The 27,306-nt window shown below is 40.0% G+C and overlaps 1 protein-coding gene across 1 annotated transcript in view; it reads left to right on the top strand.

Annotated features, from left to right (window-relative positions):
- AVEN (apoptosis and caspase activation inhibitor) overlaps window positions 1-27,306 on the top strand; it is a 584,468-nt gene that overhangs the window by 519,175 nt on the left and 37,987 nt on the right. Inside the window, exon 3 of the mRNA XM_088456515.1 lies at window positions 22,346-22,416. Coding sequence (XP_088312641.1) covers window positions 22,346-22,416 — 71 coding nt within the window. The remainder of the gene's footprint in view (window positions 1-22,345; window positions 22,417-27,306) is intronic.

Below are 27,306 nucleotides of genomic sequence, written 5' to 3'. Positions count from 1 at the left end.
CATTTGAATTACATGCCAATGCTTTTTGAAGGCACTCTTGATGATTTGTGACCCAATGCTGTAAGTGGAAGAGAAAATGAACCGTTCTGCTGCCGTGTCCTTATTGTGCTCCACTAATAGATCGTCTCTATCCATCGCTAAACATTTCTGAATAGCTTCGTCAATATCCTTCTTTTCATATCCGCGTTGTAAAAATTTATCGCCCATATCAGACAAAGCTCCAGGTAAAGGTAAAGAGGCCTGATCAGAAGTAATTCTGGTAACACGTACCATTTGTGAGTAAGGCAACCCCCTCTTGAGTGGAGCGGGATGGAAACTGTCGGCTGCCAGCAGGGTATTTCTATCAGTTGTCTTCGTGTAATATAGATATAACATGCGCATGCAGGTGAGGAAAGGTGGCCCATATGGCGATTATACAAAAAAAATGCATAAAAAATAAACCAAAAAAAAGAATATATGAAACATCAACCAATGCACAAAAAGTCCGGAGTCCAGTTTGGGATGATATGCATCATTCAAGAGAATTAATTATATAATTTTTTTTGCATTAACCTCTGGAGTGCTGTTTTTTTCCGGTATCAGTATTTTGATACAGCATGTATATTTATTCACTATGACTTAGCACCCTCCATTGATTGCATGAGTTTGGGAGTGTGCAGGATTTGTTTACCATTGTGTACGTAACTTCTTATGAAATTTTTGCACCTCAAAGATTCCTCTTTTTGTCTCTGATCTCGTGATTGGACATTTTGTTGGGATTTTATACTATATATATCACAGCACAATATGGAAACTACATCAGCAGAAATGGGTGATTTGACTGGCACCAAACGTTTTTGTGACAAAGACATTAACGCCATATTATTTTCTAACACTGACATTCTTGAATTTGACGTTGACAGTCCTCGGGAGGTATTCAATGATTTAATTAAGATGAAAAAACGTAATATTGAACTAACCTTGCACGGTTTGACATTATCACAGTACCATAAGGAAAATCTGATCCCTCGTGGTTTTAGGATTAAAAATCAACCAACTGTCGGACGCAGTAACAAAGAATTTTGCAGGGAATGGTGCATGTTTTTGAACCAGTGTTCGTTTGACTTAATGGTGTTAGTTATTCAACAGGTCAATGCTGATATAGTTATATTGGAGAAGGAAATTAAGTTATGTGAAACTGCAGGATTACAGATTTTGTCTTCTGACACTGACTCTGATTGGCTCAATAAAATTGAAAGTACTATCACTTCCTTTAGGGCTGAGTTATTGGCTTTCAAAAAGAATAAGTACAAATGGGTCCGCGAGGATTATAAAGACCATAGAGTTTATCAATGGGTTTTATGTGGTGACGCCAGGATACCCTGGAGGATGACTCAGGGTTTTAAGAAAAATAAAATCAATAAAACATACACTGACCTTGATTCACAAACTTCCCAAAGTGATTCGGATAGCTCCTACAACAGGCGTCCTTTTTTAAAGGATCCTGTGGCTACTCGAAGCAAGATCAAAACAGTAGGAGAAAACCCTGTAGAAGGGGAGGGGTCAAAGCTAGATATAAAAGAAGGAGGGAACAAAAACAGAGGAAGGAAGAGGTAGTGGTTTTTAATCTATCATCTTACCAACCATCGGCCACAGAAATATCGGTCTTGTCCAAAGGTCTTACTTTTGTTAGGACACATAAACAAAAAATATTTGACTTTGAAGTTGATTTATTTAAATTCGAAAGACAATTGAAATTGAAACACCACTTTGGTCCTAGAACTGATGTGAAAAAACAAACAACTACTTTCAGACCAAAGAGTACATTTACACCGATAGTTAATAATAATCTCATTGACACGTTTATACAATTGGTCAAAAGAGACACCATTCCCTGTTTGAAAAGACAAAAGACCTCTTACTCTAACCTCACAGATCAACAAATTGAGGCCATTGAAGGATTGAAAAATAATGCTGACATTGTCATTCGCCCCGCCGATAAAGGCGGGGGTGTAGTGATTTTGGATAAAATCACATACATGAATGAAATCAGTAGGCAATTATCTGATGTTCAATGTTATCAAAAGTTAACATATGATCCCACTATGGGATACAAAAAAGAAATAGATAACATAATTCTGTTGGGTTTGAATAACTCATGGATTGATGAGCCTACAGCACAATTTTTAACCCAAACACATCCGATTGTTCCATATATCTATATATTACCCAGAATACACAAAACCTTACATAATCCACCGGGTCGGCCCATAATTTCCTCCAGGGGCTCCTTATGTCAGACACTTTCCCAGTATGTAGATTTCCTCCTACAACCAGTGGTCCAGAACACTAAATATTACTTAAAGGATACTTCAGACTTTTTGAATAAGTTAAAATCCCTTATTCCACCTACTTCTGATCACATTCTTGTAACTTTAGGTATAGTGAACCTCTACACCAGTATTCCGCACTCTATGGGGATGAAAGCTATCAAACAAATGGTGACGACAAGTAGACACTACGTCAGACCACCTGTTGATTACCTGCTCCTATTAATTAACGTCATCTTGAATAAAAAAAATTTTTTGTTTGACAACACTTTTTATTTGCAACGTCACGGCATAGCAATGGGGTCAAACATGGCCCCGTCATACGCTAACTTATTCATGCATGTCTTTGAGGAATCGAACATTATGCAACATCCATTGGCGAAACATCTCTTTTTATGTTCGCTACATAGATGACGTTTTCTTAATTTGGAGAGGTTGACAGGATTTATTACTTAGATTTTTCGACGAGCTTAACAGACTCAGTGCAGAAATCAAATTCTCAATGAATTTTAGTAACAGAACCATCAATTATTTAGATGTTTTGATTGACATTACTACTGGTACTTATGCGTCTAGTGTTTACACGAAGACAACTGATAGAAATACCCTGCTGGCAGCCGACAGTTCCATCCCGCTCCACTCAAGAGGGGGTTACCTTACTCACAAATGGTACGTGTTACCAGAATTACTTCTGATCAGGCCTCTTTACCTGGAGCTTTGTCTGATATGGGCGATAAATTTTTACAACGCGGATATGAAAAGAAGGATATTGACGAAGCTATTCAGAAATGTTTAGCGATGGATAGAGATGATCTATTAGTGCAGCACAATAAGGACACGGCAGCAGAACGGTTCATTTTCTCTTCCACTTACAGCATTGGGTCACAAATCATCAAGAGTGCCTTCAAAAAGCATTGGCATGTAATTCAAATGGACCCTGTCCTGGGAAAATTGGGCCAGGAATTTCCATTATTCAGCTTTAAGAGGAGCAACAACATAAAGGATGATATTACATCTCCTATCATTGGATCCAGTACACAAAGAAACTGGCTGTCTCCTTCAGTAGGCTCATTTCGTTGCACAGGATGCATTAACTGTCGTAAACTGATGATTGGAGATAAGTTTTGTGATCCACTATCCAAGCGATCCTTTAAAATCAGGCATCGATTAAATTGTGAAAGCAAATTCGTAATCTATGCCATTATTTGCCCATGTCAGCGGCTTTACATTGGCAAAACCATCCGAATGTTGAAAGAACGAATAGCATTACATAGATCATCAATCAAAAAAGCTTTAACCGGTGTTGATCCTACTACACCTCCGGTGGCAAGACATTTTTTTGAAATGAAGCATAATATTTTGGATTTTAAGGTGATGCCCATTGACCATATAGCTCCATTAAAAAGAGGTGGCAACCGTGAAAAATTGCTTCTCCAAAAGGAAGCAAGATGGATATACGATTTAAAATGTCTGGCGCCAACAGAGTTAAATGAGGAATTAAATTTTTCTTGCTTTTTGTAATTTATATTAATATTATAAATTTTTTGTTTGTTATTTTTCTTGTTTTGTTTCTTCAATATTTTCCTTTTTGTGCATTGGTTGATGTTTCATATATTCTTTTTTTTGGTTTATTTTTGATGCATATTTTTTTGTATAATCGCCATATGGGCCACCTTTCCTCACCTGCATGCGCATGTTATATCTATATTAAGGATATCAGTGGAACTAATCATTTGGTGTTTCCATCACTGGGGGCACATTATGTTACACGTACTGCTTCCGGTTGCACAGATGAATCACCCATTCCGCTGTGCATACTGATATTGCAGCGGTATAGAGTCCCCAGTGGCCGTGCGATGGGCCGCACGCGTCACTTCTGGTGAAGGGTTACTTCCAGTGTTTGGAACGCATACCACTATCTCAGTGGCTTCCCGTACAGTGCGCCCTACATCCGGCCTTTGGTTTGATGCGTGCATTGGACCGGAGCCAATGTGCGCCTGCAGGTGAGTAATCAGGTGTGCTCATTTGAGTGCGATTTGGCTCTTATTTAAATAGTTGTCACTTTACCCATTTGATTGTGGTTGCTCCATGATGAAGGTGCCATTCAGCACCGAAACGGCCGTTGGGCTGCATTGACAACATATCCTTATGTACTTGGGCTCCTAGAATGCTACTATTCGCAAGTATTTTATTACTGATGCTAATGCCTGGCACATTGCACTTTATTGATTTGTGACTGAAAACTACTGTAAATGTGATTGTCATTCCGGAGTCCAGTTTGGGATGATATGCATCATTCAAGAGAATTAATTATATAAATTTTTTTGCATTAACCTCTGGAGTGCTGTTTTTTTCCGGTATCAGTATTTTGATACAGCGTGTATATTTATTCACTATGACTTAGCACCCTCCATTGATTGCATGATTTTGGGAGTGTGCATGATTTGTTTACCATTGTGTATATATATATATATATATATATATATATATATATATATATATATATATATATATATATTATAATACAATTATTAAATTAAACTCACCTAAAAATAAAATAACAATAATAAAAGCAATAAATAAATTAACAATATTACTAATATGCCCAATTAGCAGTAGGTATGGCATACTAGTAATATTTTTTATTTATTTATTGCTTTTATTATTATTTTTTCTTTTATATTTAGTTCTTTCATTTTATTTTATATATATATATATTACGTATTTAACATACAGCTCACATATCTAAGCGCTTCATTGACTAGTATGGTACTTATAATTTTATATTATATTAAATATTTGGAGGACTTAAATAGTTAAATTGTGTTAATAAATAAAAAGGAATACTGATCCTTTGCTGTAGGAAATAATGGGTGGTAAATAGGAAACTGAAAGATGTTACATAAAGAAATAAGATATATGAGCAAACAATATATGTTGTAATAAAAGGCATTAAGGAGAGCTATTCTATGGAATCATGATAACTTTTTTATCTTTTGTAAATATATCAAAGTCCAATTTAATACAGATTGATGCCACAGCTGAACAAACAAAGAGCTGCTCATTTAAATGTGCCTAATATAGCAGCTCATGTATATTGCAAGTACAATAATGATCACTAGAGTATCTTTACTGTTCCTAACAAAGGGCACATCTCTAATTCCCAACATATTAACCCATAATAGCAAATATTTAAATACTTGTTTTAATTTTTAGACCTATTTTTCTAATATTAGACATTAATAAATGTTCCTATCATCATACGTGCAGCTTGTTGCTTGTTTTATATATATATATATATATACAGTGTGGATATATATATATATATATATATGTGATTTACTTTTAATAGAGGAATTAGCTGACAGAACTACTTTACTGTAAGTGTATTATTTAGACATGTATTAGATGTGCTGATTAAAAATGCTTTAATTTTTCAAATCACTTTGAAGTTTTTTAAAAAAAAAATAAATTGTCCAAGTCGAGGGTCTTGAAACTTTTAGTCACACAATCGTTATTTTTTTTTATCTTTTGGCCAGTTAGCATGGCTGCAGTTTAAACTAAAACACTAGAATGCACTATTGCCAAATAAAACATACATACTATTTGGTTCAACTCAGGAGGATTGACCTGTTCTCTATACACCTTTGTGCCCAAGTAGAGTTTACCACTAATAGTGTAATTTTTAAAATGTGCCTGTTTTAGCTTAATGGCTACATTGTATAGTAACTTTGTACCTTTTTTAATTCATACTGTGAACAATACTATAGTTTGTTTTTACATTCAAGTTTGACGTTTGAATGAAAAAACCTTTAAAAGTACTATGCAATGTAACCTTCTATACTTGAATGTGGTTGCTGAAATGTAATTGTATTTTAGACCTGATTCAGCATACTGCTTCAAAAACCATTTGGAAAATAAATTTCAGCATTTTTAGTTGGATGGCCATAAAGTTTATAGCTACAATAGGATGTAAGAGTTCTAGGAATTAAGAATTCCAGAGTTATAGTAATATGTTTGAGGACATTTAATGTATTTATTGGAAGCGAGTCCATGAATCAATACTCATTACAGGAAACATACTATTAATCAATCAATCACTATATCTATATGTATGGTGGCTATAAATGTTTCTCTCATCCCTTTAATGTTTTTTTTTTTTACATCTTTGACATTTAATATTCTTATTATATATCATGGAATAAAAATGTATTTGCGAGTTCCTTATACTGATCAACATAAAATAATGACTTTGCTAAGTAAAAATTGGATAGATCTATATATTAACCCTTTTGTGTTTAATACATCTTAGATGTAATTATATCTTTAAGTCTACTTGAATTGGTCTCTACTTTCATTCTACCTGTTGACACTGCAGATTTCCTCTCGTTCTTCTTTACAATATTGCCTGAGTTCCATCAGAAGGAAATGGGGCTCATTGATGAACAGCAATTTTGAGATCATTCCATGGATTATTGATGCCTTAGACTGGGCTACTTCAAGGCATTACATTGTTTACCTCTGCAGATAATGAATTGTACTAGTGGTCATAGAGGAGTATCTTAGCAAAAGAGCTATATATACTCACGGTGTATTTGAAAGTAATTAAGAAAAAAATCATTGTCTTTTTTTCATTTGACATTTCTGTATTTTTCTAAGAATTCACAAGTAAATTATGCATATTCAGCTTACAAGTAAGGATGTGTTAGCAAAGTCTGATCAAGGAAGAGAGAGGGGCTCCTCTGCTAAGCACTAGTAAAAGTGATCCAATCAACTCTATTCATTATGAAAGTTGGGTCTGGCCCAATGGCTAAATGAACCACAGAGATCAACCAGACACATGACAGCAATGTTTCTGGAAATTGTCCTATTTTAAAACACTTTTAAGGGATCACCTTGACTTATGAATCATGACACTTCCATTATACAGTGCCTTGCAAAAGCATTCACCCCCCCCCCCCCCTTTGCATTTTTCATGTTTTGTTGCCTCACAACCTGGAATTAAAATGGATTGTTTGAAGGTGTGCATAATTTCATTCACAGAACATGCCTACAACTGTGAAGTTGTGTTTTTTTTTATATTGTGAATCCAGCAACATTTAGGACAACATAACAGAAAACTTCAGCGTGCATAACTATTCACCCCCCTAAAGTCAGTACTTTGTCGAGCCACCTTTTGCGGCAAGTCGCTTTGGATAAGTCTCTGAGCTTGCCACATCTTGCCCCTGGGATTTTTGCCCATTCCTCAAGGCAAAACTGTTCCAGCTCCTTCATGTTGGATGGTTTCCGCTTGTGAACAGCAATCTTCAAGTCTGACCACAGATTCTCAATTGGATTGAGATCTGGGCTTTGACTAGGCCATTCCAACACATTTAAATGTTTCCCCTTAAACCACTCAAGTGTTGCTTTAGCAGTATGCTTCGGGTCATTGTCCTGCTGGAAGGTGAACCTCCGTCCCAGTCTCAAATCATAGGCAGACTGAAACAGGTTTTGCTCAAGAATATCCCTGTATTTAACACCATCCATATTTCCCTCGACTCAAATCAGTTTCCCAGTCCCTGCTGCTGAAAAACATCCCCACAGCATGATGCTGCTGCCACCACCATGTCTCACTGTGGGGATGGTGTTCTTGGGGTGATGGGATGTGTTGGTTTTGCACCAGACATAGCGTTTTCCTTGGTGGCCGAAAAGTTAAATTTAGTCTCATCTGACCAGAGCACCTTCCTCCATACATTTGGGGAGTCTCCCACATGCCTTTTAGCAAACTCAAATCATGTCTTCTTATTTTTATCATGCTAAGTAATGGCTTTTTTCTGGCCACTCTTCCATAAAGCCCAGCTCTATGGAGTGTACGGTTATTGTGGTCACATGCACTGATACACCAGACTCTGCTGTGGAACTCTGCAGCAACTTCAGGGTTACCATTGGTCTCTGTGCTGCCTCTCTGATTAATGCCCTCCTTGCCCGGTCTGTGAGTTTTGGTGGGCGGCCCGCTCTTGGTTGGTTTGTTGTGGTACCATGTTCTTTCCATTTGATGATGATGGATTTGATGATGCTCTGGGGGATCATCAAAGATTTGGATATTGTTTTATAACCCAACCCAGAATTGTACTTCTCAACAACTTTGTCCCTGACTTGTTTGGAGAGCTCCTTGGTCTTCATGATGTGATGCCTCTTGCTTAGTGGTGTTGCAGCCTCTGGGACCTTTCAGAAAAGGTGTGTTTATACTGACAGATCATATGACACTTAGATTTCACACGGGTGGACTTCATTTCACTAATTATGTGACTTCTGAAGGTACTTGGTTGCACCAGAACTTTTGAGGGGTTTCATAGTAAAGGGGATGATTACATATGCACATGCCAATTTTCAGAATTTTATTTATAAAGATTCTTTTTTTATATATATTTTTCTAATTTCACTTCACCAAATTAGACTCTTTTGTGCAGATCCATCACATAAAATTCAGTTTAAAAAAAATAAAAATTTACAGGTTGTAATGTAACGAAAAAGGTAAAAAGCCAAGGGGGGTGAATACTTTTGCAAGGTTCTGTATATTTAAACATTTCTTATTGTACTATCCCTTTTTTCACTGGATAGCTTTACATGTGCATGAAGCATGTCTCCTCTGTCAGTAAATGTTTTAGATGGAGGACATAGGAGTTGTAACATACAGCTGGAGCAATTTACATATCTGACATCCCCAAATTTCAATATTAGAGCTTTTTGCTTGTCCAATGGGGTTTGACTTTTCAAGGGATTATTATGACATCTGCAGGTTGGTGGTGTTGCTTGGGTGGATCAAACATTTGTCTAAATAAAAATGTACCAATGATTGGAAGTTTGCACCTGGTGACTTGCAAATGAAAATAAATTAGAATTCTGCATTAACTTCTTTGGCACTTGTACATGAGTAAAATACAAATTGAGCTTGGTGCTTCATAATCCTAACATGCCCGATTGCATTGCACCTGTTTGTATGAGATTACTGTATGGTGTACAATGCCTACTTGCTAACTTTTGTGTAACCTCCTCCATAAGTGTGCCCTTGGGGTCAACCATATCTGAGGAGCGTGGGGGCATGGCACTATGATTGTGTCATTATGACCCACCCTCCATTGTTCATTCATGGCATTGTATGGTGGGAGGTGGGGTTACAATGATGATAGTCAATGTGAATCACGTCATCAAACCCCTGGGTTGCCCTCTTCACTCACTTCGGAATTCAGGAGAGTACCACGTGAAGTTTGGGCCTTTTCCAGACATTGCAGAAGTGTTACTAAGTATGATAAAATGGGCCGTATGCCGTATTCAGTTAGATGCGAAAACCCGAGATCCGCAAAAAAGTATCGCCAATTGCGACTTTTCGCTTGTCGGAAACTTATCTCCGTATTCAATTCCAAATACTTTTCGCGTACGTGGAAAGTTGTTGCAATGTAATTGGCGAAAAAGATTCGCCTCTGAATAGCAGGAGAATAGAAGTGCAAAATTTTTATTTTGGGGTGTAATGGTGGGGGAACCTCTCAGAACCCTTGGAACAGCCACCAAAGGACAACTGCTTCGAAAAATTCCAGGAAAAAACTTTAGATCACCCCAAAGAAGAACTTTCATTGTGGGGTCAAAAAAGCACAAAGTGGGGGGACAACTTAAAAAAAAACTAGCCAAATAAGGTTCTGGGGGTGCTCTAAGAAGGGGCCAAGTGTTTTGGGGATTGCAGGTGCTTTTTTAACGGAGGAATTTCACTTTTATTAAAACTTCACTTTAGTGACATTAAAAGATGCTTGCACCCATTTTCAGGTACCCCAAATTTGACAGGACTACTTATTTTCTCCAAAAAATACTGCTTTATGCCATTCTTCACCACTTGTGCAAAGACGCTAATTAGAGGCAATTGTACCAACTTAAGTACCCAAAACAGTTTTATTAGGACTAATCGGGCACTACTACATTGATCCCCAATGTTTCTGCATCTTTTTGGGGGTTCAGGCTGATTTCTCCGATTCTGACACCACTCTCCGCCTGTTCTGACTTTGCTTGTCGCCGTTTTCGCGTCTTTTGGAATTGAATACGGCAAATAGCGGGGACGAACACAATAAGTTTCCGTGGCCAAAAGACGTGATGTAGGCGAAAAGTCCAGCAGGCGGAACTTTATCGCGTGTGTGAATCTAATTGAATACCGCCCAATGTGTTAAAGTGTGTTGGGGAAATTTCACCATCTTTGTTTTGAACTACAGTAGTCTCCATGCTCTAACTCGCTTTTATTTATGGTTTGAAAGAAAGCTACATGACCCATGTAATATTTGACAAATATAGTAGTAATAGAGATACAGAAAAGATCCTGGTAGAGTACAGTCAATTTATCCTGGCAGCAAGCAATTATTTGCCAGTGAATTCTAGTTTGTTCTATTTTGGCCTGGTGGCAATGAAGAGGCTTCCTGTACATTTATAGTTCTATTTTCGGTTTCAATCTTTGAGAAACTATTATATGCTTAGCCAATGGATGGCCTCAGGATTTTATATCAGAAGAAGTGAAATGGTATCAAATCTTATCACAAATCTTGAAATATTTCCAACAGCTTGTCCTAGGGGAAGAATCTTTCAAAGATATTGGTCTAAGGGAGCAGGGATCGGTAATATGTTATGGCGAAGTGCCAGTTAATTTTGTTTCTTAATGACTGGACCTGGCATGGCACGCTTACCTGGTCAACAACAGCCTACTTAGCAGTATATGCATACCTCCCAAATGTTCCAGTCAACAACAGCCTACTCAGCAGTATATGCATACCTCCCAAATGTCCCAGTCCACAACAGCCTACTCAGCAGTATATGCATACCTCCCAAATGTCCCAGTCCACAACAGCCTACTCAGCAGTATATGCATACCTCCCAAATGTCCCGATTCCAGCTGGACAGTGCAAATTTGAGGGGACTGTCCCGCGATCAGAACTTATATTCTTATGATGCATGCAGAGGTGCCTCCTCTATGAGTGGCAATTAAATGGTGCTTTTATGCTTCAGAGGGAGCGGCCTCTATGACACAGTCACACATTGCACCCCCCCCCCCTCCCAAAGTGCGTGACATAGCCATGTCCCCATCCTGACTCCGGGTCAGCTATGTGCGGTATATGGTCATAATAAGTTATCTTTGTTTGGGCGCTAGCAATGGAATCAAATAACCCTCAACACAAATTAGTTCTGCTTTTCCATACCTCCTAATATTATGAGTGCAAAGATCGAGGAAGGGAGCAAGGCATTGTCACAGAGGGGAGAGGAGGGGTCGTGGCCACATCAAGATGGTATGCCTAGCCCTGAGAAGTGTTATGCTGCCCCTTATCATTTTTGAGCCCTCTCAAATCTCTTTCACTGCTGCATGTAGCATTGGCAAGTGCCCATGGCATCCATTCTGCTCTAAAAGGGTCATACCCCCCAGCTGCCCCGCAGATCAGGACAAGGCAGTCTGCAAAACTTGCGTGCAACTCTGAATTATACCTATTATGTAGCATATTGTGCGGTTAATGCTCCCAACATATGCTTATACTAAGGCACTGAGCAGAAAATATATGTATTTTTTTTCTTTAAGGGAGTCACAGATGTCTATTGCCCAGAGTGTATGTGCGATTGCTTACAGAGTCAAATCACTGAGCAACTAAACCCAACCAATTCCATTTCCTTCTATTGTATACTTCATTTTGTGCAACATATCATTAGTCGGAGAGCTTATAGGAAGTTTTATTTGTACCATTCTTTCCAGAGAGACAGTGACCAATGGCCCAGGTTTTCTGTACTGTTCAGCTATTTTATTCATATCAGTGTTTTTATTCATGTGCATTTATTTATTTGAATAATGCTCAAAGCTTTATAAATGAAGCTGACTGTGCATCAAAAGAGCTGTCAGTGTATGGACACAGGGGTTTGAGATTGCTGTAATTAAAACTGACATTTTGGAGACTAAAAATGTATAACAGTGAAATTCCCTTTGCTAGTCTTCTAGACCATCACCTATTCCAATAAATTAATGTTTTCTTGCAAAGAAAACCCCAAAACATATTCAGGCATAAATATTATGCGCCTGATTCAGCCACATGCTAGGCCGATATTCACGTAGTTGGTCTGAGTTACACTGCGCATGCGTCCTGATTGTGAGGCGCGCAACAAATTTGGATGCAGGTAGTGTAGTTTTTAGTGGGCATTCCTGGGAGATAACAGGGGGCAGCTAGGCAGATGAGGGCGTGTCACGGGCTTGCACAGCCGCTCAAACCCAAAGCTCAGATGGAAAAACTGCACACGCCATAGAGCTGTTGTAAGTTTCAATGGTTCATCTAAAGAGACACCAAGACAGATTTACACAGAAGCAAGATGCTGCAAGTGGACGTCTCAGTATTTGTAAAATCAGCCACAGAATTAGCATGAGGCACGGATGTGGCTGCAGCAAATATGCCGTCCCATTGACTTCCAACTCAGAATCAGGCCCCATACCCTCATTTTTTTTCATAAATGCCAGTCCATTTGTTGAACAGAATTCACTCAAGTACGTATGTCCTTTAAAGCATATGTGCTGCCATCAGTCTACCACTGTCCTCCTCAACTCCATTTTATGCCATCATTATATTAAAGTGGAACTAAACTGTGCAAACTATTTTAATATATTATAAAAAGGGGATGCAGTTAGAATCCCGACTGCTGGGATTCCGGTGGTCAGAATGCCGATGCCGGAATCCTGACACTTATCAGAATATCGGCATCCCGACCGCCAGAATCCCCAAGGTAGGTACTGGGGTTAGGGGGAGGGTAAAGGGTTAGGGTTAGGCGCTAGGAAGAGGGTTAGGTTTCAGCTGCGGGGAGGGAGGGTTAGGTTTAGGCATAGGGGGGGAGGTTAGGTTTAGGCTGCGCGAAGGAAGGGGTAGGGTTAGGTTAGGATTACTTACCAGGTGGCATCGCCATTCTAACCTGGTCGGGATGCCGGTGTCAAGATTCTGACCGCCGGGTTCCTAAATACCGGCATCCCGTACCTGTAAGGATAAGGGTTAGCGGTTACTCTAGAATTGGAAACATTTCCTTAGAGAGAATAATATACGCAGTGGAAAGGTTTATCAAGTCTGCAATATTCCTTATGCCACTGTCATGAAAATGACATAAATAGAGTCTAAAAGATATATATATAAGATATGAAGAAATGTCTGCTTTAAAAGTCTCCAATATCTCAAAATCTCTGCACAGAAACCCATAAACTTCTTTACATTTTATTTTGTTGAATATTTACAAATAAATTGGGAGGAGTACAGAAGAGAGAAGGGGGTGATACATCAATTACCAACATCCAAAACATTTGTATGAAGTTAAGTACTAACTAAATTGTCTAACATACATGTAGACAAGCTCTAACACACATAAATATAACATGACAAAACTACATTCATTAGAATGCACACATAGAGATGGGGGTCTAAGAGGGTTTGTGTCACATGCCCAGCGCACCCAAGAAGAGGGTCAGAAATGTATTAATATACCAAAAATCGAGGTGGGGGGTGGGAGGATTAGGGCACCATGATAAATCAGCCAGGGTGACTATATGGCTGAAAATTGATCAGCCTTATTCTCAGTGATACTGGAAATGTGTTCTATCTGATAGATAATCCACATGGATATGGACACAGAGGGAGGGCATGAGCTTTTCCAGCATCGGGAAATCTGACATTTCATCACATCTGTCAAATGAGTTTCTAAATAGGTTTTGAAATATCTGATAGAGGTCTGGGAAGGAGAGAGAACAACAAGGAATTCGGTAATCAGTCACTATGAGAAGAGAAATCAGGTTGTGAACCTCTTTTCAAATGTGGTCTACTTTGGGGCAATTACAATATGAGTTAGAACCTTAGCACCTACACCTAGTTTACATGTATGGTGGTGGTGTATACCTTGTGTGAAGGTGTGTGGTAACAGATGTTGGTAAACTAAATGATTTATTAAACAATAATATGATGGTAGCTGTAACACATTAATAATTTTGTAAAGTCAACATAGTAGTAGAGCGATGATAAACTAATTGTATGTGGTTGTGGTACAGCAAATTTTACTGCTAAGATAACAACTGCTGATCATAAAACAATATTAAAAAAACAACAACTATAAACACAGTGGGGATTGCTGGGACCTGATGCCGAATGGTGTTTGTATGTAAACATTGGGGTGTGTTTAGCATATCGTGAAGGATTAATGGAAGGAGGGGTGTGTGTGATACATGAGGGTAGTGCAACGGACTAACAACATGCAATACATAAGGTATCGCATAATGTCGCTTTGCAGGGTAATAGTATGGTATCCTAATCATTAGTGTGACTGTGTTATGTTTGATGGCAAATGAGTTGGTGTAGTATGCTAATGACATGGAATATGGATGTGTGTGATGATGGTCTAATGCTTGCTGGTTACGTCACCAGTTAGATTTGCTGTACCACACCCATGTCTAATTACTAGTAGCTTATGTTGTGTAAGTGGTCTGGTACCAAGTACCAATTGTGATATATCTTTACGTTTTCTCTGGTGTGCATCGGAGAAGAAGATGTTACAAGGTTGGTGCGAATGCGAGGATGAAGGGTCTCCTCCGCATCTTGCTCCTCTGCAATCTCATGATCTGTTAAGGGTTGGCTGTCTTTACACAGTAGTATACGGTAAATAGTGGGTAGCAAACTCCTAACTGGAGAGCTGCCAACATGAGGATTTGTGTGTTGAGAAGTTGTGTCTTGTCTAAAGATCTGGGACTTGTTAATGCAAAATTGAGATATGTTTACAATTCAGTAGTTTGGATAAAGACATTGAACAAAAATAAACCTTGGTCAGAAGTAGCTTCTGACCAAGCTTGTGAAGAGCAAATATGTTAGTCAGAATCAGCAAAATCCATGACAGCACCTCTGTATACAGTACCTGTACAGGTTGCAGGAACACTGCTCGCCACTCGCGCTACTTAGAGCTCCACAGTCCAGAGAGATCCCCGCCCACACTCAAGCAAGTCATCCCCGGACACCAAGAAGACATCCCGGGCAACACACGAACAATTAAAGCTGGCCACACACTAGACCAACTTACATCCAACCAGCCAACTAGTTGATTGGTTGGAATGAAAATTTGGTAAGGGATGAAGCAAATGACAATCAGCAATTTGCTCCCAAACGCCGGAAAATGGACTAAAATATGTTGTTTGAACAAATTGTTTTGATCAAACATTTAACAAAATTGTCTGACCGACCATTTTCATCTGTTTTCTGGCAGTTAGGAGCAAATTGGTGATCATCATTTACTCCCATACGTTACCAGATATTCATTCCAACCAATCAACTAATTAGATGGTTGGATGAAAGTTGGTCTAGTGTGTAGCCAACTTAAGGTTTGGGTAAATAACTGCCCCGTAGTCACTTCTTAACTTTTTCACATATAGTGACGGATTACTGTTTGCCATTCACTCCGTGGCGTGTACAGGACAAGGCGGGCACCATTCTATAGAAGTGGATCATATCCACAATACCTGATACATTGAATCCTTGTTTTTGTTTTAGTACCGTATGTGCATTGCATGTTTTCTTTGTTGAGAAACAGATCAACATATATGTATATGTAGTTAGACAAAGCAAAGTTACTGATTTTACCAAACTAACACTGCTTATGAGCCATATCTGTCTGCATCATAGAGATTAATTTCTTTAGCAGATTCCTCGGATACACACAGACGACACCATTCTTGACAATAGAAATGTTGTACGCAGCGCTGTAATTCTTTACAATATACCTGTACAGTAGGTCTAAAGGAATAAGCACCAGTGGGATGTAGTTAATTTACCAGCGGCCGGGATGCCGGCTGTCAGAATCCCAACCCAGGACTAAAGATAGGCGTTGAAATCCCGATGCCTATATTTAGCTCGACGACTAAATCCCAACAGCAGGCATCCCGAATGAAGGTAAGCAGGGCCCTGTAAGATGTTAGCCACCGGGGAAAAGGGTTAGTTTTAGGGGCCCCAGGGGGAGATTAGGGTTAGGCACCCCCCCGGGGAAGGTTAGGGTTAGGCTACGGGGAGGGAGGGTTAGGCTTGGGCACCCCCAGGGGGAGGTTAGGGTTAGGCACCCCACCGGGAGGGTTAGGTTTAGGGTGCAGGAAGGTGGGATTAGGCACCCTCAGGGGGGAGGATAGGGTTAGGCACCCCCAGGGGGAGGTTAGGGTAGTCACCACTAAGGGAGGGGTAGGGTTAGGGTGCTTACCTCCCCTGTTGGCATCTACAGCCTTTGGGCCTCCGTCTGGACTTTATAGCCATTCCACACCACTGTTTGGTGCTGGGAAGTCTAAGAGCTCCAACTGTAGCAGTTGTGGGTTTTCTTTAGAAAAAGCATAACAAATGGTGCAACGTAACTTATTATTTATTAACAGTTATTTATATAGCGGACACATATTCTGTGGCACTGTACAAAGAATATTTAGCAATTTACATCAGTCCTTGCCCCAGTGGAGCATACAATTTATATTCCCTACCAAATGTATACTAGGGCTGATTTCTATTTGTCAGACTCCAATTAACCTACCAGCATGTTTTTGTAGTATTGGAGGAAACGAGCACCTGGAGAATGGGGAAACACCTGTAAACACGAGGAGAACATACAAGCTCCACACAGTTAGGGCCTTGCAGACATTTGATTTTTGCTCCACGGGAGAAGCCCAGGGAGGAGAAGCAGGTGGGAGGTGTTGGGGGCCGGACGGTTTGGGTCATTAAGCCCAGCCCCTCACATCAATTTGCCTTGAACGGCGCATATTTAAATAAGGGAGTGGGCCATATGACGTAATTCTCATAGAATCGCGTCATTAGGTCACGCTCCCTACTCGCAAACCCGCCGGTCCGCAAAAAAATCCTCCTTATTCTGCCCACTTCACTAGGAAGTGGGCAGAATGCGGGAGAAGTGCCTACCCTTCCGAGGGTGTGTGGGGTTACCCAAAAAATCGTGAGCGTCCCGCGACTTCTGGGATGGTTGGACATGTATGCATTGTGGTGAGGCGGTAATGCTATCCTCTACACCAATCACCATACAGAAATAGTACACAAGGAAAGTAGTGATAGTTTACATGTATTTAATCTGTCAGAGAGTGTATTGACACAAATTTCAAACAAAAACCATGGTTTTGCTATAAAGTTAACAACATAAATGTAATGTGGAGAAGTGGAGGAGGTAGTACCAATCTCTGGATCTCATAATGCAAATTGTTAATGTGTACACAATTTCATTATTTTAGAATAACAGGAGCATGCATTATTTGTGCCACAACAAGTTTGGGTTTTAGATTTTGTACTTGCCAACAGGTATTTCAGTTTGTTGAAAAACTTTGCCACCCCCTTAAGGACATTTAGATGGGGATTATGCAAATGTATTCCTGGGCTGGTGGGAAAATAGAACAATAATTCAAGAATCTAATTAATTTTCGATCTCTAAAGCTACATCATGGCAGAGATTCATTGATGATATTCTAAGTTTTGGTAGTGGTACAAAGTACAGTTTCAGTGAATTTGTAGATATGTTGAATATCAACACTTTTGGTCTATGTCTCATAAGAGATTCAATCTTACATTTCTGGGTTTGATGATAATGAAATGACCTTGTAGTAATCATGGAACAACAAATTATGAGAGTCACCATGTGTTCCCTAAGTAGTAACGCATACTGTACCTAAAACAGTGATTTTCAACTCAAGGCACACTACACAAGATTTTAAAATTGCCAAGGCACACTATCTGGCGATGCAGCGTCCACGACCTAAGAAAAAACATACATATTGGCTCCCACATAAAAAAAACCACACATATTGGCCTCCACCGGAATAAAATGCACATACATTGGCCCCAGAGTAATAAAACACACATTCATCGGCCCCCACAGGAATAAAATGCACATACATTGATTGGCCCCAGAGAAATAAAATACATATTCATTGGCCCCCACAGGAATAAAATTTGCATACATTGATTGGCCCAAGAGAAATAAAATAGACATACATTGGCCCTCACAGGAAAAAAATGCACATACATTGGCCCTCACAGGAATAAAACGCACATACATTGGTCCCAGAGAAATAAAACACACATACATTGGCCCCCACAGGAATAAAATGCACAACCATTAACCCCACATTAAAAAAATAACATTGGCCCCCACAGAAACAAAATAAAAACACATTGCTGGCCACAAAAAATAAAACCATTGGCTGGCTTCCAAAGAAAAAAAAACAAACGTTGCTCCCCCCAAAAAATAAATTATACCGGCTCCCACTTAAAAAATAAGTTTAATTTTACTGCCCCTACCTGTCCCTCATCGGCAGAGCTGTCAGCAGTCACCAGGCAGGTGTGTGCTGGTAGCCGCTGGGCCTGAGGGCAGGCAGGCTGGCTGGTGACCTGTGATTTCATGCCGATGCGTCAGCATAGGTCACGACCGGGCACGTCTGAGTCTCCCAGAAGAGCTCAGCTCTGACCTGTCCGCAGTACGGCGGATCTGACTGCGCGGCACAGCAGTTGAAAAACGCTAACCTAAAGGTTAATTCTTTTTATCGTAACATTGATGATGTTCTTCTTTACTTGGTTGTTAGGAAAGTCTTATTTGTGACTAATTCTTATTTCAAATATGCTGTATGATTAGTAATTGGATTGGCGCTGTTGTGGATCATGTTTTGCACGACATATATATGAACCAACTATGATATTTGCGAGTGTTGCCATTGGGGGAAAAAAAATGTTTGATAGGAGAATTTATCAGTGGCCTACATGACCTTATCGGTGACAAAAAAAAAATGATTTTCGTCAAATCATAAGAAAATTCAACAGCTGGATTTTGGAAGATGTAAAGTCAATGGAACTTGAATTATATACTGCACTCCATTTGACAGTCTTGTTTTTTTATTTGTCCAATACATTTTTTATATATCGCTAATTATATTCTATAGCACTACAGAGCACGTCAGTTCCTGCAAAGGCATGGGGTATTGGACAAGTAAAAAAACTATTACTGGCAATAGGTTTGCTTTTTGTTGCCCTACATTTAGTACAAATTTTTCATGGAGTGCCCTCCATTCCAAATGATGCCGCATTACAGTGCCCCAGTTCATTTTATGTCACACTATAGTGCCTTTACTTCATAATGTTCCACATTGCAGTGCCCCAGTTCATATTATGTAACATTTGAGTGCCCTCCAGTCCATATTATACCACATTGCAATGAGCAGGTCAGATTATACCAGATTACAGTGCACTCTTACCATTATAACATCCACTATACACACCTCTCACTGAAAATATAGTCACCCCATTCAGCATGGGCAGCGGTTTGAAAATCTGGGAAATTTTTATGCAAATTCTAATATATAACCTGGGTTCAGGGCCCCTAAAGCCTCTGGGCCCTATAGCGACGGCACACCCCTGCGCTCACTATAACTACGCCCATGATTCATGTCATACAAGTCCTTGACCTTTATTATATAGATTGTTCTATTCCTTCTGCAAGAATAAACGTTTTAGGAATAAAATGAAGGCTCTCTTATTTAAACCAAAATTAACTGTGACCCTAATATTTGATTATCAGGTCTTGTAGATTTTTTTTGCTAGACACCCTGGAGATACTGTATGGTTATTCATTTCCTGTTATTTGCTAAGAAATTAATTTTAAAGCTTGGACTTAAACCTAGTGCTCCAAGCTTCAATTTGCTGATTTTTTTTTTTAATGCAGTAAATGATTGTGGGAAAAAATGATAACATACTCAAAATAGCTAATTATGTTTACTATGTGGAGACATGGAAGCATTTAATCCATTCATTACCCTTTTCCAGATAAGATTAGACTGAATTAAAGACTTGTTTACAGGGCTTGGGTGCTACTGTCTTAAGCTGGTCATTTTCACATCACCTTCCAGTTTATTTACTTTATGTATTCCTTATTGTGGTTATACATCATTATGTGTTGTCATTATATGTGTATCATACTTGCCAACTCCCCCTGATTGTCCCTGAAATAGTAGCAAACGCCCTGAACAGTCTAGCAATCTCCCTGATTTCAATTTACCCCATTACGTAGCTGTTACATACTTGGAAAAAAAATATATCAGTGATATATATACATTCAAATGGGATCATCAGTGCCATTTCCCTGCATTGGTTAAAAGGCACAATGATGTATCAGTGTGTTTTCATCAACAAGCAGATCTTACTGAGCTACAACTGCTGCTTTGCGGCTCGTTTACATGTGGATGTAAGTCAATTTTATGACACGCCTCTCAGATGTAGCAGTACACACCCACTTTACCGCCGCGCTCATACTGTAGATGTTGCTTTCACAATCTCTCTGAAATGTTTTTTAAAAAGTAGGCAAGTGGGATATGTATATGTATGCACCCACCCTTAAGGCAACAATCTCTGGTGCGGTGCCAGTGTCACGACAATAAGCAGAAAATATCAGACGTCACTGCAGGAATGAGAAAAAATGGCAGGAATTTATCCCACACAACAGCGACTGTGAGTGTAGTGCTCAGTGTAGGAGTAAGATAGGCACATACAGTAGATAGTAGTAGAAATGTAGAATTTACAGTATGGAAAATACTAGTTAGTGGAATTTGATTGTTTTGCAATAAAAGCAGTAGGAGAAATGGTGGTAGAACATACAACTGTGGTCGCCTGTCACGGGTCCCTATTACAATCGCACATATTGTTCAGTCACCTCCATAGAACATAAGGCAGCAATCGCCTCTAAAATTCACTTGCATCTATCTGTAAAATGAATAATATGCAGAGAGCGCTCCTGATTTTGCAATATGTCCACATTTTGCCAGTGAATTAAGATATCAGGAAAATTATATAATCTAATACTTTAGGCTTATCTTAATATCTTAGGGTCTTTATAGCTTCTGATATATCTCATAGGTAGCATTCCATCAAAATGCAGGAGAAGGGAACACTAACAAAAATATGGTGTAGTGAAATGTATCAATTTCAATAAGACTGTTAAAATGGCACATAAATAAGAAACCATAAGGGCTATCTTGTCTTCTTTAAGTGTGAAGTTCCAAACAGAACTTAGCCAGTAATACTTCCCACTAGGGATAGAATTCTGAGATCAATGTTTTGGAAAGACTTATCTCCATGTCTGATACAAGACCATTTAAAGTCAATCCATGGTGGTCATGTGTTATAACGGGCTATTTGCCAGTGAGAGACAGGGAGTGGGCCTATGGCCATCAGGGGGGAAAGCATGTATATGGTGTCCCATGTGCCTGTGCTAGAGGGCCACCATACAGGATAATATAATACATGTTACTTTACAATGTCATGCAATAGGGAAATACCGCAAGTACCAGAAAATGCACTGATAGAAACGTTATCAATCTTAAGATTGTTCAATGTTAGTTGTTTTTTTTTACTACCATTGGGCACGATTCAATTAAACGCAAAGTGAATAGCGCCGGGAATGAGCTCCCGGAGCTATTCAATTCAGCAAGAAGTTAGGTCGGGGAAGGCTCGTTCTTGCGCCTAAACACCCTGTTTTAAGGCGCGAGAACGAGCCTTCCTCGACCTAACTTCCTGGCGCGATGCTGTTTTCCCGGCACTAAGGGCAGAAAACAGCATAGCGCCGGGACTTTTGTCAGATTTCTGCTCGCATCCCCATCAGGTTTGCCGATGAAAGAGAGTGGGGAGCCGACTGCCCGTATACTTGCTGCAGAGCCCACCGGTGACTGACAGCTCATCAGGGCGGGCACATGTAAATGCCCGCCCAGTTATGACGTCAGTCACGACACATTGGACTGATGATTGGTAAGTGTGTATGCACTTGCCAATCATCAGATAAGACGGCGGAACAGTCAGGCGACCGATTTGTCGTCCTAGTGTGTACCCATCTTAAGTCTTTATTTAGGATCCATTGTGACAACCCATGGTAAACCATCCTGGAAGAGAAAACTTTTGGACAGCTTGATAAAAAAATACACCCATCCTTTTTGTCTTACCTGAATCGTTTATCCTGTCTTTCAGGGGATGCCTTTACCCAGTTCAGGTTTGCAGATGAAAGAGAGTGGGGAGCTGAGAAGCTGGGCGCTATGCAGGTAAGACTGCTTTACATTTGTGTGAGAGATGTGTGGGCAGCCTGAAATGGGAAATCTAATTATGGTAATTTGTTATTCTCTTTTGTAAAATGGGGCACTTAAGTGTACGTTGTGTTGGCCAGTTCACTTGCTTTCTGTTTCCTGGCAGATTTCATCAGGTCAGACGTGTACAGTAAGATGCGTTTTACTCAGCCCAACACCCAAATGACAATGGGTGACTGGCTTTTAATCCTTCCTTACATTGTGATATTAATTCATCATTAATAAAAGCGAGCATCTCCATCTATCCAAGGCAGAATGAAAAGCATAAATGTCAGCTCCGTTTATAGTATTTAAATTTTACTGATAAAATATATTCCATATAATAGTGCAAAGTCCATTAATACCGTTATTGAGTAAGATGTATGCAAGTAATATCACCATTCATTATACATTGGAATGTTACCACCAGCATTAATGTATCACTTGTTCATAAATATGTAGTACTGTTGCTTTAAGGGCATTGGATATACTGTATCAGTATATTTATGTATAAACGTAGGTGGATAACCAGTTCATTTTATATTACTGCTGTTACTTTTAGTTGTAGTGAATTGCTTTCTCAGTAGATTATGTACCATGGACAAGTCTATGGGCTTGGCCAATGGGCCTGATTCAGAGAAGCACACTATTGATATCGCTGCTGCAATTTTGTACGCAGCGGATATACGAAAATATGCTAATGTTGCAGGCAAGGATTTTTATTAAGACACCCACAGGCGCCATCACAAATCCAAGTAACTCTGTACTAATGCTAAGCGTGATCTCATTGACGTGATGTGTGACCATTCTGAACCTGCATGCATTTCCTTGCATACTTGTAATGTTAGGAAAGGAGTTGTTCTTGACAAAGTGAAATATTTTTGCATGGAACTTAGTGTTCATTCCAGGATGTGCAGGGCGGCTCTCACAGAAGGGCACAACGTGTGCGCACCTGAAAAGGGGGCGTGGTCACTAGGGAAGGGAAACACGCCCACTTTTCATCACTGTAGGGGGCATGCCCAGCATCCACAAAGATGCCTTGCTGCCCCCAAGCTTTCCCTGCTGTGTGAATAGATGCTGTGCGCATGCGCATCTATTCACACGCTGGTGATTGTTTCATCGGAACTTCGCCTCCACGTGGGACACTGTGAACCCCACGGGTGGGGGCGGCTGCTTCAGCAGGGCGCATTTCAGTTACATCAAATCGGGCAGTGCATGGCGCCCCGCTGAATCAGCCCACCCGGCCCGGAATACTAGAACTGCACTCAGAGATTTACACAGAATATAATAAGAAGTGCCTAACATAATTTCAGTAGACTGAGATTAATGAAAAACTGGGTCATATCAAGGGCGGTGTATCTGGTGCTACTGCCCACAGTATGAGGCTGAGGGGGCAGCACAGATGCCTGTCCCATGACCCTGATGACTCCTGGCTCTCTGCTTCCCCCAATATCATGAGTTGCGACACTGTGGAGCAGCCAGATAGACTAGGTAGAAAAACAACTGTGGCTGAGCTGGTAATTATGGGGTGAAAAAGTAGGAGTGAGGATTATTGGCAGTGGCAGAGAAAAGGGGGGAAAATGGAGGTGGCAGAGAATGGGTCTGGGGTGGGGGCATTACGGCTGCTCGTGGCTGCAAAGTACGGCACTGCTGAAGAACATGCTGCAGGGCTTGTTAGACAGTCATGTTAAGTGGCATGTTCCCAGAGCTTGGTAGTTGCGGCACTAAAGGTGCGTATCCACTTAGCGTCTGTGAAACGAGTGCACAATTACGACATTGTAATCGTGCAGTCGTTTCACAGTCTGTGATGTGCCTACACTAAACATTCAGTGTAGGCACATCAATCGTCCCCGAACATGGGCAACCTGACGACGCCGTCAGGTTGACCAGCATGCTGGGGAGATGACAGATGTCAAATAGACAAGCGGGCACACGCATCGCTGGTCGTTTTTTACATTAAACTGCCCGATTCGTGCCCGATTTTCAAACTATTAAACGATAATGACGTTGTTATCGTTCAATCGCCTCGTAAAATCGGGTAGTGGATACGCACCTTAGGACATGGCTGTCCTAAAGCATTCTACATTTGTTTCTACTCAGAAAACAGAGGAAGAATCCATCAGTTTTGCAGTAATGTGGAGTAAAGTTGAAGGTGATGCAGAGTTGACAACAAAATCAGAATATTTTGCAGCAAAGAATACTAAAACTAGCGTAATATGAATCTGTTAATCATGTGTATGAACTCATATCACCAATATATGCTCTGAGATGATTTATACAGTGTGATACATTTATGAAAAGTAGCTGATTTTATAGCAGCAAGCAATTAGAGTCTAGGGTATATTTACTAAAGTGAGAGATTATAGAAATGCGGATGTTGCCAATAGCAACCAATCAGATCTACTTAACATTTAACTAGCACCTTCTAGAAGATAATAGCTGGAATCTGATTGGTTGCTATGGGCAACATCTCTACTTCTAAAAACTCTCACAGTAAATATACCCCTAGCTATCAGTTCTCTAGTTCTGGTTAGACAATACAGAGCAAACCTCTTAATGGTTGCTATAGGAAACACCAACTTTTACTTTGTGTGGGTTTTCATAACTCTCCCTCTATAAACTGTTTTTATGTTTAAATTAAATGGGATCTGTTATGTTTACTGATTGAACATTTTTAAGCATTGGCAAGAATGCATGTTGCTGTTATTTATATGAATTACCAAGTGCATGGCAGGCTATGTAACATTTTACTATAATCCAGTTTTAGGTTTATGCAATAGAATCCGTCTTTGTAATCCCTGTGTGGCTGAATCCGGTCTCTCTGTTTCCATTCCCCAGTTCTGAATTTCTGAGCTCGCACATTACTATAAACACTGAACAGTTTGGTATAGGGTGAATTACAGAGCATTTAAAAGCGTTTCTGTGAAGTGTAATATAGCAATAAGGCAGGTGTGTTAGGATCTGTCTGCCAAGAGATAAGGCAACGTGACAGCCAAGTGGCAGGGATTCAAGTGATGGTTACAGAAATTAGATGTGATCTCTAAACTGCAATCATTAGCAGCTGCCTTTTCACTGAGCCAAAGTCGCTTCCAGTTGATTCTCAGTGACTTAGGTGACTTACAGGTTTGTGCTTAGGGGGTATGCCCAGGTCTCAGAACCAAGTGCAGATAAGCAGCCAATCGTATATGGGGCTTTAATTCTCACCTGAGACGCAATGAACTTTAAAAGCGCAGCTGAGGGACAGTCTTCTGTCGCCTTTAATCCCAGGGGTTCTGTCTGCATTACTTAGCATTTCCCTCCCTGATACAGCTGCATACTAATAGAATGTCAGTGATTATTTTAAAAAGTGTTGAAGGTTGATGGGCAGCTCTCTTTGGCTGCATGATGCATTTCGGCTATATGCCAAAGCTAGGCCTTATGTATAAATATTAATATATTGATTGAATTAAAAGTTGGGATTATTCATTAGATAGCATTTGCTGGCTAATGCTTCAGTGGTTTTTCCATCTCTCAATAAATTTTGATTTTTTTTTTTTTATATTGCTCTATTCTGTTGTCGCCTAATGTTGTTTCTGTTGGGTACAATAAAAAAAACGACATTGTCCTATGCAGGTAAAAGCATTCCCCGATGAAAGGTCAGCACTATAGTGAGCCTGTATCCGCCATTTAGCAGTGTACTGTACACTGCAGGTTTTCCTTTCATCACACGTTTTCTGACTTGTCTGATCTTTTATTTTCAGAGTTTGTAAAATACAGTAAATAGGTACATTGATCAGTCACAAAGACTTTAAAGAAATAAAACAAATATATAACCCCTTCTTAAATGGACAAACCCCACATAACAAGATTATAGAATTAATGCCAGTAAATTCCCCTTCCCCTTAACCCAATGTCAGGAGCTAGTTACAGCTGAACTGCACTCCACTTTGCCATTAGAAATCTGTAGAAGAGATTCCGTAGACCTTTATTGTAGAGGTGGCATGTCTAGTGGCCACGAGATAGGAAGAAGAAACACCCCGGCCAGTCTGATTGTGTTCAGTTCTCTACCTGACGCATGGGTTCCAGGCACAGTCATGAGGGTTTATAGGTAGGCTGGACTAAAACTGTACTTGGCTTTGGGGAAGGTGTCTCATGCCTCCCAGCTCACCCCTACCCAGTGGAGGATCTGGAGGAGGCGATTTAGCATAGCCCTGCCTCTTCCTGCACTCTGTGTGCTTCTGCGGCAACATGCTGCATAGCTCTGGCTCCGAAGCAGGCAATGAATCATACTTGCCTACTTTTGAAAAAGCATTTCAGGGATATTATGAAAGCAGCACCTATGAGCGTGGCGGTAAAGTGGGCGTGTACTGCTACATCTGAGAGGCGTGTCATAACATTGACTTACATCCAAATGTAAATGAGCCCAAAAGCAGTTGGTAAGATCTGTTTGTTGATGAAACACACTAATACTTTTCAGAAAATGCATGTAGCTATAGGGATCATTGTGCCTTATACCCAATGCAGGGAAATGATACTAATGATTCCCTTTGATTGTATATATCCCTGTTTTTTTCTTTTATACAAAAGCTTTATAATGGGGGTATGTTGCAATCAGGGAGATTGCTGGACTCTTCAGGGAGTCAGGGAGATTGCTACTATTTCAGGGAGTCTCCCTGACAATCAGGGAGGGTTGGCAAGTATGCAGTGAATGCCCGACTAATTTGCTGCATTTAAAAATCAGAGGGGATGTACAGAATCCTCTTGTCTGCCTCTCTAACGCAGACACTTTCAAATAGTGTGCCTTCTAAGGCAGCTTGCTCCCAAAAGGATCCGCCCTGGCATGTCTATTATAACATCACCAAGAAACGCGGCAGTCAACAGCAGAACCTT

Source organism: Taudactylus pleione, unplaced genomic scaffold (genome assembly GCF_031769625.1).
Source record: "Taudactylus pleione unplaced genomic scaffold, aTauple2 ptg000707l, whole genome shotgun sequence".
NCBI lineage: Eukaryota > Metazoa > Chordata > Amphibia > Anura > Myobatrachidae > Taudactylus > Taudactylus pleione.
The sequence above is the reverse complement of the archived record's forward strand: the minus strand, read 5'-3'. Positions and strand labels throughout refer to the sequence as shown.